We start from the raw sequence: 12,231 nt of genomic DNA, 5'->3' as shown, positions 1-12,231 counted from the left end.
GTCTTTTTGCGGGGGGTTCTGCCTTTTTGGTGCTGTATGCTCCATTTCCACGGAGCCTGCAGGAGTTGTGCCTCGTGCTTGGCTTGCAGGGGTGGGATGAATGTTTTCCCACCTGTAAAATGTTAGGATGGTATTAGGCAATGCAATATCTGCAGCACTACCTAGCCAAGGGTGAGGCTGAGAACCACCAGAGAGCTCTGCTTGCGACAATTTGGGTTTCCACAGGGAGCTGCTCAAGCGTGTTGTAGCCAGTGAAGAACAGGGAGGAAAGGACATAGCTAGCAAGGAGGTGGGGAGAGGTTTGGGAACAATCTGCCCTCAAATGGAAAGAAACTCTTTTCTGGAGCTGGTCAGAACTGAAAGATGTGCTAAGAACAGCCAAAGACATTGTTCTGCAGAAAAGAAAAGGCCACCAGCATTCGTTTCTTCCCATCTCCCACCACCCCCACATCCATATATATTTTTTTACTCCGAGCAGAAAAGGGGGGATTTTATACAGCAATTTAAATCAACTCTTGAATAACAGAGCCCTTGTTTAAGGCAAAAGGACAGCAGCAGACCCCTAAACGTGCCCAGCAGCATGTGGCCTCATGCAGCCACTGAAGGATTTTATCCTTTTTCTTCCCCAGTTTCACGCTGTCCCCCATCCCTGGCTGCTGAGCTCGTTTTCCTGGCAGCATCCCGTGTGTCGGTTTGGGATGAGTGAGAGGAATCCCGAGCTTCCCTCTGGGAGCTGCTCCCGCATCCCGCGGCGGATGCGCGCTGCCCTCTCCCGGCTGCTCGCAAAGCTGACCCCCCCCCTGCCGCCGGGAAGCTGGGGGTTTGTTTCTCCACTCTTCTTCTTTTTCTTTTCTTTCTTTTTTTTTTTTTTTTTTCTGCTCCACTTCTGCCCTCTGGCTCTTGCTGCATTAGCTGACCCTATGTCCCTTCTGTTTCTGCTCAGCACTCCAGAGAGCCAACAGTTTTCAGTCCACGGCGTTAAATAAGTATCAGAGTTGGAGGAGAAAAATCCAAACGAGTGAGTAGAACCTGAGAAGTGACTGTATCCTCTATTCATGCTCTCTTCCTGTCTTTTAGTTGTCTGTTTTCTCTCCTTTCCCTTAGGATTTCTGTAATTTTGAGTCACTAGTTCAGAAAACAGATCTCTAAAGTACACCAAATGTTTCTTTCCATCTTCTTACCCTCAAAAGATCAAACTCCCTTTCTGTGTGACTGTTCTCTGTGTAACTATACCCATCAGCAGGTGGTGTCCACGTTCATTCTCCAGATGGGAACACACACTCCCATCCCAGAGCTGCATATTTTGTCTCTAGCCCTGTCTGCACTGATTGCTTTTGATCAGGTGGGGGGACACAGGGTCTGACCTGGTGTCACTCCTTAGAAATGCTCCTGCAGGTGCCCATTGACACACTCCCACAGGTGCTCTGTCACCTCTTTTCTCTTGGAAAAAAAACCCAGGTGCTGCTTCTGGCTTGGTGAAAGGGAGAAAGCCAATCCCAAGAGGTGAGCTGGTGAAAATAATTGTTAGTGGTTCTTGTCCTCCTGCAGTTTCCCTTGGTTTGGGCTGACCTGTCTTTCCCTGTGGGAATCACACAGGAATGCAGTGATTTTGACTGAGATTGTGCTCCATTCACCTCTGAAACAGAGTGTGGTTGCCCCTCTCAGCTGAGGCTGCATCTCAGTAACCTTTCTCCTGGGCTGGGGTCCCCAGGACAAGACACCCACCCTCAGCAAGGGTTCAGCATCTCACTTTGGTTCTGGCAGGCTCCTGCTGGGACTGGGGGAGCTTACCTGCAGCCCAGAGCCCCTGAAAGCTCTGCCAGAAGTGCATTTGTGCCTGGGAGCCTGGGCTGTTGACAGGCTGCAGTGTGAGAGGTGGATGTGCAGCAGCAGGAGGGGATCTGTGCACAGGATTGAGTGCTGCAGCTCCTGAGCACAGAGGCAGCGGGATTTGGGAATGGTGGTGACAGCTGCCCCCTAACCCTGCCCCAAGCTGCCCTCTGCTGCTCAGGGTCCCATTTCAGAGAAATTATGGCTCTGCTTCCGAAACAAGTAGGATCCCTGTGCCCATGAAGGGACCAGTGCTCAAGCAGAGGCATTTCAGCTTGCTTGCTTTGAATGCACAAGAAAGCTTCGAGATTATTTGCGAGTACCCACGGTGGGATGAATTTTTATATCTCAAATGATGAGATAAAATTGATTTCCTCTTCCTGGCATCAGCCTTGCCTTCAAGTCACATGCACGTGAGCACTGTCACTACCCACCCACAGTCCCCTGGAGGCCTCACATGTGGGATAACTCAGTAAACCTCAGTAGAGCAAGCACAGGGCGATTTCATGGTCCTGAGAGGAGTTTTTAAAAGATCAATCAATAATGATTCCTGATCCAGGGTTGAGTGTGGGGTAAGTATGATTGTTAGAGAGGAGAGCAGAGAAGGCTGGAGGGGGTGTCACTCTTAATTTTGATTGATTTTCAGCTTGTTCTCAGCAAGGGCATTACTTAATGGTTTGCCAATTAATTTTTCCCTCATTTTGTTAAAATCCTCTGTGGGCCTCAGGGAAGGGCCAAGGGCTCTAGAGGGAGCTAAAAGCCTTTGAGAGGGAAGCAATGTGCTGCATGAGTTGGCCTGAACCTCAAGTATGCCGTTAAAATGAGGTGTAAAGCACAGTCAGCATACACTGGGAGCAGAATAAAGGCTTTTTTTTTTTTACTCTCTGGAGGAATAATGTAAGTCATAGTTTCTATATTTAATCCAATTCGATTACAGGAATTTGTATGATCATCAGTCACATGAAAAAAACCTCTGTCTCCTTTTCAGACGTATTTCCCCAAACACATATGTTTCATAAACAGCACAGGCAGCCAAGGAGAGGAAATCAGTGTCATGGCTATATTGGCTGAAAGGCTCAGAGCAGGATATTACCTTTCAAAACCTTTAATCCCCATCGCACGACCACGGGGAACGCCGTGCTCTTAATTTATCTTGGGATTTTGGGCCAAGCAGATCATGATAGTGCCCTAGGGAACTTTTTTTTTTTTTAATCCTGTTTTGAGAGCAAAGCTGAAAATACAAGTTCAGCATCTTGGTGGGAACGAAACCGTTTTCCCTGTGACAGATGGGGAGCTGTGGCTTTGTGTGGAACAATGTTCTCACGTGTGCAGGCCCTGTCCTTGTGAGCCTGCCCACAAGAGCTGGGGTGGGAGACAGTTCTCCCCATGGGCACGAGCAGACCTCTGGGCTGGGGGTTTTTTGCCCTCATCAGTGTTCTGGCTGTTGCTGCTGCAGCACTTGCATTTCCCCTCATGTCCTGAACCATTGCATTTGCTCCTGTCAGGAGGCTCAAGGCTTTAGTGGATCAGGCTGAACCCCTCTGGCTCACTTCTGCAGGTGGTGATGGTGGCTTTTTTATCCTAATTGTGGGTTCTCATGTTTTCCCGTGGCTCAATTATAGAATATAAAGGTCAGCTCCTGGTTGCCATCCCTGCAGGAGCTCCTTAACAGGCTCCAGCACAGTGTGTCCCTCCAGTCTTGATCAAACATAACAAGTTGCATCAAGGTTGGTACAAATAGGTGAGACACTGAGAGGAAAGGAAACTTGGCCTCCTTCCCTGGCTTTGCTGAAGTTCACGTTCAGGAACTGTCCTCTCTGTCTCTGGAGTGTTGCTTTTGTCCTTATGCACCTTTTAATCCCCAAGCTGAAGAACCAAAGTCTGCATGGATTCCAGAACTAATGGCTGGGTTTGGGAGTTCATAACTGAGCTGTAAATATACTGGTCATGTTGTAGCTGGACAGGATAATACCCTGGATCAGCGATACTTTTTTTTGTCCAAAGATCATTTATTATGTAAAATTCCCACAGGCACAAATAGTGGAAAGTTCTCCTGCCTCCCTTCAGGTGCAAGTTGCCTCCTTTAGTAATTAATTACCTTGCCTGATCCTAGGAGTGCCCCCATCATGCTGCCTGTTGTCCTGGCTTGGAGGACATTTTTCTGTCCTTACTGCCTGCAGGATGCATTTCCCATTTTTTCCCTATTCTGTTGGACAGCCCTCTCAGAAGTCATCCATTTTCTACATTTCTTGGAACTTCCCAAAGTTCAAAAGTCGCGGGTTGTTTTGACTGCCTCAGCTTCTGAGGGCTGAAGGCCCTCTAAAGAGGACTGGTTTTCTAGAAAGTTTGCTGGAACTCCAAAGCTGCTTCACTACATCCAGCCAAGAAGAGGAAGCAGTTCAGGTCCACTGCTGAAAATATCAACATGTGTTTGGCACAGCACGCAGACACATATGTGAGCAAGGCCATGAACTTCAATGTTGTAGGTCCATTCTTCAGGTTTAACTCTATCCAGGAGGCTGTTCAATCTTCTGCTCTTCTTCTTTAATTGCAGACTCCACTTGAGACTAACTCAATACCAATGGAAGGGTAAAAGTTGTGTCTTTTGCAGGCTTTCCTCTGCTGTCGAGCAAGAAACCTGGGCTACACGGGAAGGACAGCTCAGCCAGCTGCCAGAGTGGTGCTGCAGAGGAGCACTCCCAGACACAGGTACCAAGGAGAGCTGTGCAGGGCAGGATGTCTGTGGCTACTGCTGGGGCATGTCTGCGCTCAGCAGGCTCTCTCTGCTCCTTTGCATGGTTTTGGTGCTCACAGTAACCACTGAGGTGGAGTCAGACCTGTGCTGTACATAGGGAAGAGACTGGGATTTGATGTCATCATTCCCAAATCAAGCGGCTGTGAGACTCAGGCCTCGATCACATGAGGAGTTAGCCACTCCTCTGTTGCATCAGTCACAAAATCAGAATAGTTTAGGCTGGAGAAGGGCTTCCCATCTCCCACTGCTCAGGAGCGTCTTCTGTGTCCTTCAGGACCTCAGATTTCCGTGTTATTTTCTGGGGTTTTTATTTTTAGGTTTTTTAAGGATGAGGAAGGGTGGGCCTGCCATGAGTGCAGGGCTGCAGGAGGAGTTGCAGCTGACCATCCCGGGCAAAGGGCAGCATGTCCCTGGACTCTGGAGCCAGGTGGAGCAGGGACCAGCCCACATCCTTCATACCCTGGACGAGTTGTCCTTGCCCTTGGGTTAAGCATGACTAAAATTGCTTGACCTCAGGGCCTGTGCTAGGGAAAAATCAACTCTTCCACATCGGTGGCTGAAATCCGGTGCGGGACAATGGGGCCAGGAAGGGAACGTCCCAGGGGAGCAGAGCTGCACAGCACTGCCTGACCATGAGGAGAGGTGACTCCACTCAGCTCCTGCTCCACCAGCACTGCTTAGTGGCCTTTTTCTTATGATAAAAAGTGAGGATTAAGAGAGTGTCTATTTTTGTTTATTGTGTTTCTTACATTTTTTTAAATCCAAGATCCCGGCCAGTAACAATTTTAGTCATCAAACAGAAGCGTGAAACGAAGTGGAATCATTATTCTCTTACTTCTGATGCTTCTGGGAAATGAAAAGTCAGACAGATTAATGGCTTCACCCATGTGAATTTGGGTATCTGACACAGAAGTGGAAGCAGGAATTCAATCTGCACACCATCCATTATCACATAGCACTGATGATAAAATACCTCCCTTGTAAGAAGGAAGGAAGAACTCTAGTTTTGTTCTGTTGGTTACATAAAGTGGGGATTTTATCCCTGTTACCATCTTCAGCAGAAGATTTTGGTGGTTGGAGTAATGAATTTAAACCTTTACCAAAGGAAAAATAATCACGAGAGGGAACTAACTGAATTGTTTAAAACTACCATCTTACACTTTATAATATTTTCTGGGTCACTTCTTCCATTCCTACCTGCACTACATAAACACACAATAATAGAAGAACATTTGGAGAGGATGGGTAATGGTCTATTTTGCTTGCTCAAAACTCTAAGGTGATGGAACTGGAACACACACAGGAGAATAGAGCAGATCTGCTCTTGTCTGTTTTCCTGGAGATAGGACTGTTTCTTTCTAAAGAAAATATTAAAGGAAATTCATAAAGACATGACAGACTCTTAGCATGAGTAACATTATTTTTCAACTATTAAAATTTTCAGTAGTGTTAGATTTCTACTCCTAGAAAAGTATTGGCGCTTTAGGGAGAATGGCTTTTCTCACATTATCATCTACATGTGCATTCGTGTATAAATTAAATATTATGTTAATTACTATTATGTTAAGATTAAAATGGATTAAAATATTTTATGAAATAGAAGCCACACAAAGCAGTGTTTTTATATCCCTAAAATAATTTTTTTATGCCCTTCACAGTTGGCTTCTTGTAAGAAGCCACCAGAAATTCCAAGAGGACGTTTCAAACCCTGCAGCCCAGTATTTCAAAGAAAAGGAAAAGCCAGGGAGGTGCCTGAAGACACACATTGCTATGTTCCCCACTGTCCTTTTCAGAGCAGCACCACAGGTCCTCCACTGACTCCTCTTGGGAATGGGACACTGGCTGCTGATTATTATGAGCCTGAAGACAGAGACAGTGACACTGGGACACACTCAGCCCGGGACTGGAAGAAAAAAACATGGAAATACACCTCTGAACCAGAGCACTTTAACAGGAAGACAAAAGCAGTCTCATCTCTGGATTTGAAAGAGAGGGATGGCAAAAATACCAGGCACCCAGGAGAAAAGCTTGAGCAGGAATTGAAGGAGGCAAAACAGAGGCTGGGGCTCCGTGCTCAACAGCAGCCCTTGTGTGGCCCAAACAGGACAGACTCAAGTGGGAGCAGCCCAGGGTGTGGAAACAACAGAGCCCTGGAGAAAAAGGATGCTGGCTGGAAAAAAGAAGAGTTCAAACACTCTGGTTGTCCTGAGCCTCTCTTATTTGCAGATGGTGCTCCAGCAGCTTCATCAGTGGACACAAAGGATGCTCTGAGGATTGCAGATGTGGTTTCCAGGGAGCATGGAGCCAGCCAGCCAAAATCCCCACTGAGGCTCATCGCCAATGCTATCAAAAGGTCCATTTGGGAGCCTCTAACCTCAGCTCCAGAAGGAATAAAGCAGGACTCGGACAGCAAAGACAAATCCTCTTCAGAACAAGCCTTCTTCAGCTTCCCCAGCACTCCTGGGTATTCCCTGAGCCAAAGGAACAGAAACAACAATAATACTCAGTCACAGCATCCTAAAGTAAGGGAGTGGGCAGGAAAACACGTGGGAGATGAGAGCCATTACTCAAATCTATTTTCTTCTCCTGTGGGCTCTGAAGGGATATCTCAGAGGGATTACAGGGAAGAGGTATCTTTCACACCCTACAGGCCTTCCAAGACAACCCATATACCTCAGAAGCCAGCTTGCACTAGGATGGAGGAAGTCCCAGGACTCCTGGAGAAGTTTACCTTTGAAGACAGTCCTCTAGGAGCTCCCATAGATGAAATATGTATCCAGGAGAAAAAGTCCCCTCTTCTTTCATCTGCAGAGCCCAAGAACTCCTTCAAGGACAGTCTGGATGACTCTGCACAAAAGGAGTCACTCTTCAACAGACTGAGAAGCAAAGCTTGTGAAAGGGAACGGAATTCCTTGATGTCATCTCTGCCTGTAATTAGGGACCGTTCTCCAGAAAGGTTGTGTTATCCTTTCACAGGTGAGGACCCCAGTGGGGGAATTACTGTGTTATTATCACTGTTATCATTATTATTATTATTGCTATTGTTACTGTGTAATAGCACTTAACCTTTAAAAGACCTGTGTGTGACCCTGCAGGCACTCATCTATGGTGTGCTATGCTTAATTTCTAATTATTTTCTATACAAGGAGACTTAATAAATATATTTTGTGGCTGAAGTTTAGGAGTTGCTACAGATTTAAAGGAGTGGAGGGGATTTGCAAGCAGAACCAGCTTGCTGACCCAAGTTTGGTTTGCTGCTGTTGGGATGTGTTTGGGTCAGGGAATTGTCCCCAAGAGGTGGAAGGGGTGGCAAGGCAGAGTGGGATCCTTGGCAGAGAAGCCCCTGCAGTGACACTGAGTTGTGGAAAGGGACTAGAGCAGGCAAGCAGAAGGACAAGCACCAAAGTCTCCAGTTCTTGTAGTGCAGAGTACATTTGTTTTCCCTCCCAGGAGGAGACAGAGACTGAAGCAATACAGTTGCAGCAGCAAGAAGCTGCTCTGTGTTTGTGATTCCTTAGCAGGTGTCTCCTCAGCTCTGCTGTCAGAGTGACCACGCTGTGGACGTGCTTTGGGGAGCTTTACAGTGTCATTAATATCCCCTTGCTCTTTAATTTGAGAGGAGAGAGCACCTTATTGACCTCCTCTGACCTACCTGTGAGTCTATCTGGGCAGTGATTAAAAGGCATCAATTTTCTTGTTTGCTTGCAAGAGCAGGGTTAGCATTAAAACTCCAGACAAGTCCAAGAAATATTGATGCCAGACCAAGAGCAATCTGAGTAGTCTGAGCATAGGCTCAAAAAGAATTAGGTGCAGCACAAATTCAGGAGTGAAATATGAAGCATGAGAGCTGCACCACCTTTCTCTGTGATCTGTCTTTCCTCTGCAGAAAGCCTCAGTTATTTAACTAAACAATCTACTGAATTTGGTCAACACACCCGTTTGTCTCTTGCTTTACAAAATCGCAACCCAAACTGTAACCCCAAAATCGCTGCTGTGCCTCAGCAGTAAAACCTGTATGTAGAATGCAAAGCCACTGAAATGTTCCCAGTGAGCTGCCAGATCCCTCTTGCATCCCTTGTGCTTCAGAAGTGCCACACACTGTGAGGAAGGTACAGTACCCAAGGCACTTGATATGGAGCTCATTGAAACTGATAGAAAAACTCCTGCTCTCGCCCCTGAATGTTCAGATTGGATCCTTGGAGCGTCCTTTATCCAACAGCTCACAAAACCAGGCATTCCCACTGAGCCAGAAGATGTTGAGGACTGCACTGCAGCACAGAGAGTTGCTAGTTCACACTTCTCACTGTGTTCTTAAATTTGGAGGCCTTTTCAGAGCCTGCACCTCATCACTGCCCATCAGCTAAGCCAATCTGACTTGCTCTTAACTAAGTGTATTACAATAATTGGTACGTTGTGTTCATACTGAAATGGAAAAAGTTCTTGCAAGGTTTGAATTATGCTATACTTTATTTATGCTGAAAATATTTTGAAAAAACATGCTGGTGTAATGTGTGGCATTCCTCTGCTGTGCAAGCCAAACGAGAAATTATTTCATTACAATTAAGAGAAATTCAATTATTACAATTATTGAATAAGGCAACGTACAGTTTGTTTAGAAAAAAAAAGTAAATGAAGCTCTAATCTAGCTATTTGCCCAGTAATCTGTTATCTTCAATGTTTCAACATTGTATCTCTCTGAAGTTTTTAAAACATTCATATTTGAGTGAATCTATATATAGTAAAACTAGTAAAGAGCTGAGTCCTGCTTGGCTCTCAAAAATGGCATTTCTGTCTCATACAGGCATTTGTCAGCGGCCCAGGCTTGGCAGACTTTAGTCATGAAGTGATGACAAGCTTTAGCCCACACTTCTTGTTATTATTTTCCTCGCTTGAAATTTACCACAAATTTCAGAAAATTTCTTTAATGAAAAAAAAAATTCCCAGCACCTGCAGAAGCCGATTTAATGAGACTACTCCATTACTCTTGGCTCTTTGCAGTAGGACTTTCCTATCCTGTTTGGGGTCAGCCTTGCTCTGTGCAGGTCTGGTTGGCATCACACTGCACTGGTGTTTTCTCCCTCTGTGGCTTGTGGATCCAGAGAATGAGCTGGGTCATAAAAATTCATGGGCTGGAGATAAGCCCTGGCCAGCTCATGGCAGAGAAACCCCCTGAGGAGTAACCAAATACTTAGAAACCACTTCTGATATTTAATGTGCTCTTTCCTCCCATCCCTTCCTGCCACGTGCTCAGCCCTCAGCTGAAGCTCAGCATGAAGAAGCAATCTGCACAAAAATGAAGAACCTTAGCAGCAGAACCTTGAGTGCCTGTGGTGCAAACCTACACATGCAGTGGCACCTTCCATGTAGGTCATTCCAGTTTCTGATGTCCAGCCTGATTTTAAGGCTTTCTGCCTAACACTTCCCCTCTGTTTCTGGTCCTCAGAGCCACTTGGAAGTTTGGGACTGTGCAGAAATCCAGCTGCACAGACAACTTGTGTGAGACCTAGACAAAGCTCACTGAATTAATGGGGGCTCATGCAAACTTTTCAGTGAGAGACTGGTGAAAAAAAATTTAAAAACCCCACCCACACACAAAAAAATTTCCAAAGTTTCCCTGTACAATATACAACTGTCCACAAATAACCACGCTGGACTTCCTAAGTGCTATTCCAGATTTTTGATTTACTGCACAAATATCTTTAGGGCTTTTGTCCTCTGATGCTTCCTTTGTGTTCCAACCTGCAGTAAAACTGCCCCCAAAAAACTGATGGATCAAATCGTTCAATCAGATGGCTAACAGTTCTCTCCTAAGCATACTTGCCCTTTTGAAATTCAAAAAAAAGCCAAAGTGCCATGTTAATTACTGATACTTAGGGCAGGAAAACCAGTTCAGCTGATGAGAAAATTTAATGTGCTGTGAACTCACTTTGCTGATTTTATGCACCCTCAGACTGGGAAGGAATTGCTTGCAAATGTTTCAGGTTCCCATTACTGCACTGTTGTGCCCCAGAATGTCTGTGTGTTCACAGGGTTCTGCTCAGTGAGGACACTGCTCTTGCACTGATTTTGTATTTTAGAAGGGGAACTGAGGCACTAGAAGATTAATTGCTTGTGTAAGAACACAAGAGAAATCTGCGGAGAAACCGAGATCTGAAACCAAATAGCCAAGTCCTCTCTTTCTACTGGTCATTCTACTGGATTTCTACTGGCCACTATTTCCATTTCCTACCAGCTTCCATCTGGTTTTGGACACCAATGCCCCAGGAGATATGTGTAACTTTATCTCTCTCCTTTGCAAAACAGTGAAGTTCTTACAGTGGTCAGGATTAACTCCCACGAGTTTTACAAAAATAAGCAAATTTTGGAGGAAGCCAACAGATTAATATAGCATTATGTTATCAAAACAGTTCCTGCTCCAAGACCTTCTGTATTTAGGCTGCAGTCACTACCATGACACAAAAACACCCCAGGAAAGAAAGGGAAAGGAGCTGTGACTGGCAGATTGACACTAGTGGTGGGTTTTCCCCATAAATCTCCAGGACATCCTGCTCCCACATCTAACACAAGGGATCACCTTGTGAGCCTCTTCACATGATCCCTCCCTTGTTTTGCAGAGAACCTCAAGTTTCCTGGGAAAAGGAGTACCTTGCATATTCATGTTAAGGGAGAGGTTCTCAAAAGCATTGCACTTTCATCTGAGGTCTTGTTCCATGGGGAGGGAAAGCTCAGGTATAACATATGGTAATTTGGAAATTAGGGAGATCCTAGAGTGCTCAGGAAAAAAGAAATATGTAATAAATAACTCCTAGTCTGAAGGAAGGAAATCCCTGGAAAGTGAAAGTCCAAGTCTAGAAGACTTGAGTTAGTATTTGGAAAAGAATCTACATTTTTGAGATCAGTTCTGTAGCAGATTGAGCAGGCTTGGCATATTTGGAGGCAAATTATTATCCTCTAACTTTAGTATTGCAGTTCTAAATTTCAGATTTTAACGTCTCAGTAAAAGTCCCTAAGTTTGAACATTTTTGTGTTTGTTTGGTCCAAATTCTCACAGCTGCTGGCCATGTTCTGCCTATCCTACCCTGTTCAGTTTGAGGGTTTTTTTGGGGTTTGGGTTGGGGTTTTTTGTTGTTTGCTTGTCTTGTTGTGTTGGAGCAGGCTGCTTCTCCTCCAGACCTTGTAATGCTTCCTAAATTATTGATATCACCCAAAGGGGAGGACAGGGTTGGCTTATGGGTTAATTCCCAGCAGAGCTGAGAGAAGAAAGGGAGCGTGTAATTGCTTGTGTTTCCAGCCCTGCCAGGCTGCGAGGTCTGCCCTTTCATATTGTGGAATTTGATTTCTCCGGTGGCGTGACTGCGGGGTAGGCACTGCAAACTTCTGGTTGCACAGGGAAAAGCAAGGTGGAGGGAATTTCCTCATTAAAAGAAGCAGTGGCTGATGCTCCCCACAGCTGGGAAGGCTGTGCCTGGCTGTCCCTGCTGAGGGCAGGTGGAGTGCAGCTGGGTGCAGAGCAGGGGCAGGGTGGCAGTGCTGTGACCCCAGCGCTCGGAGCCACCAGCCCCTGGCAGGAGCTGTGTGGCTTCTCCAGGCACTGCAAGGCAGGGAGGTGTGGGCTGGCAGCTTGGGCACGGCTGGAGCAGTCACCT

The 12,231-nt window shown here is 45.9% G+C and overlaps 1 protein-coding gene across 5 annotated transcripts in view; it reads left to right on the top strand.

Moving 5' to 3' along the window:
* The window catches only part of MICAL2 (microtubule associated monooxygenase, calponin and LIM domain containing 2), a 116,982-nt gene that overhangs the window by 88,971 nt on the left and 15,780 nt on the right, over positions 1–12,231 (top strand). For all 5 annotated transcript variants that reach the window (XM_063397916.1, XM_063397913.1, XM_063397912.1 and 2 more), the window contains 3 exons: positions 944–1,018; positions 4,442–4,539; positions 6,244–7,561. In XM_063397916.1, coding sequence (XP_063253986.1) covers positions 944–1,018; positions 4,442–4,539; positions 6,244–7,561 — 1,491 coding nt within the window. The remainder of the gene's footprint in view (positions 1–943; positions 1,019–4,441; positions 4,540–6,243; positions 7,562–12,231) is intronic.

Source organism: Prinia subflava, chromosome 5 (genome assembly GCF_021018805.1).
Source record: "Prinia subflava isolate CZ2003 ecotype Zambia chromosome 5, Cam_Psub_1.2, whole genome shotgun sequence".
In the NCBI taxonomy this organism is placed as follows: domain Eukaryota; kingdom Metazoa; phylum Chordata; class Aves; order Passeriformes; family Cisticolidae; genus Prinia; species Prinia subflava.
The sequence above is the reverse complement of the archived record's forward strand: the minus strand, read 5'-3'. Positions and strand labels throughout refer to the sequence as shown.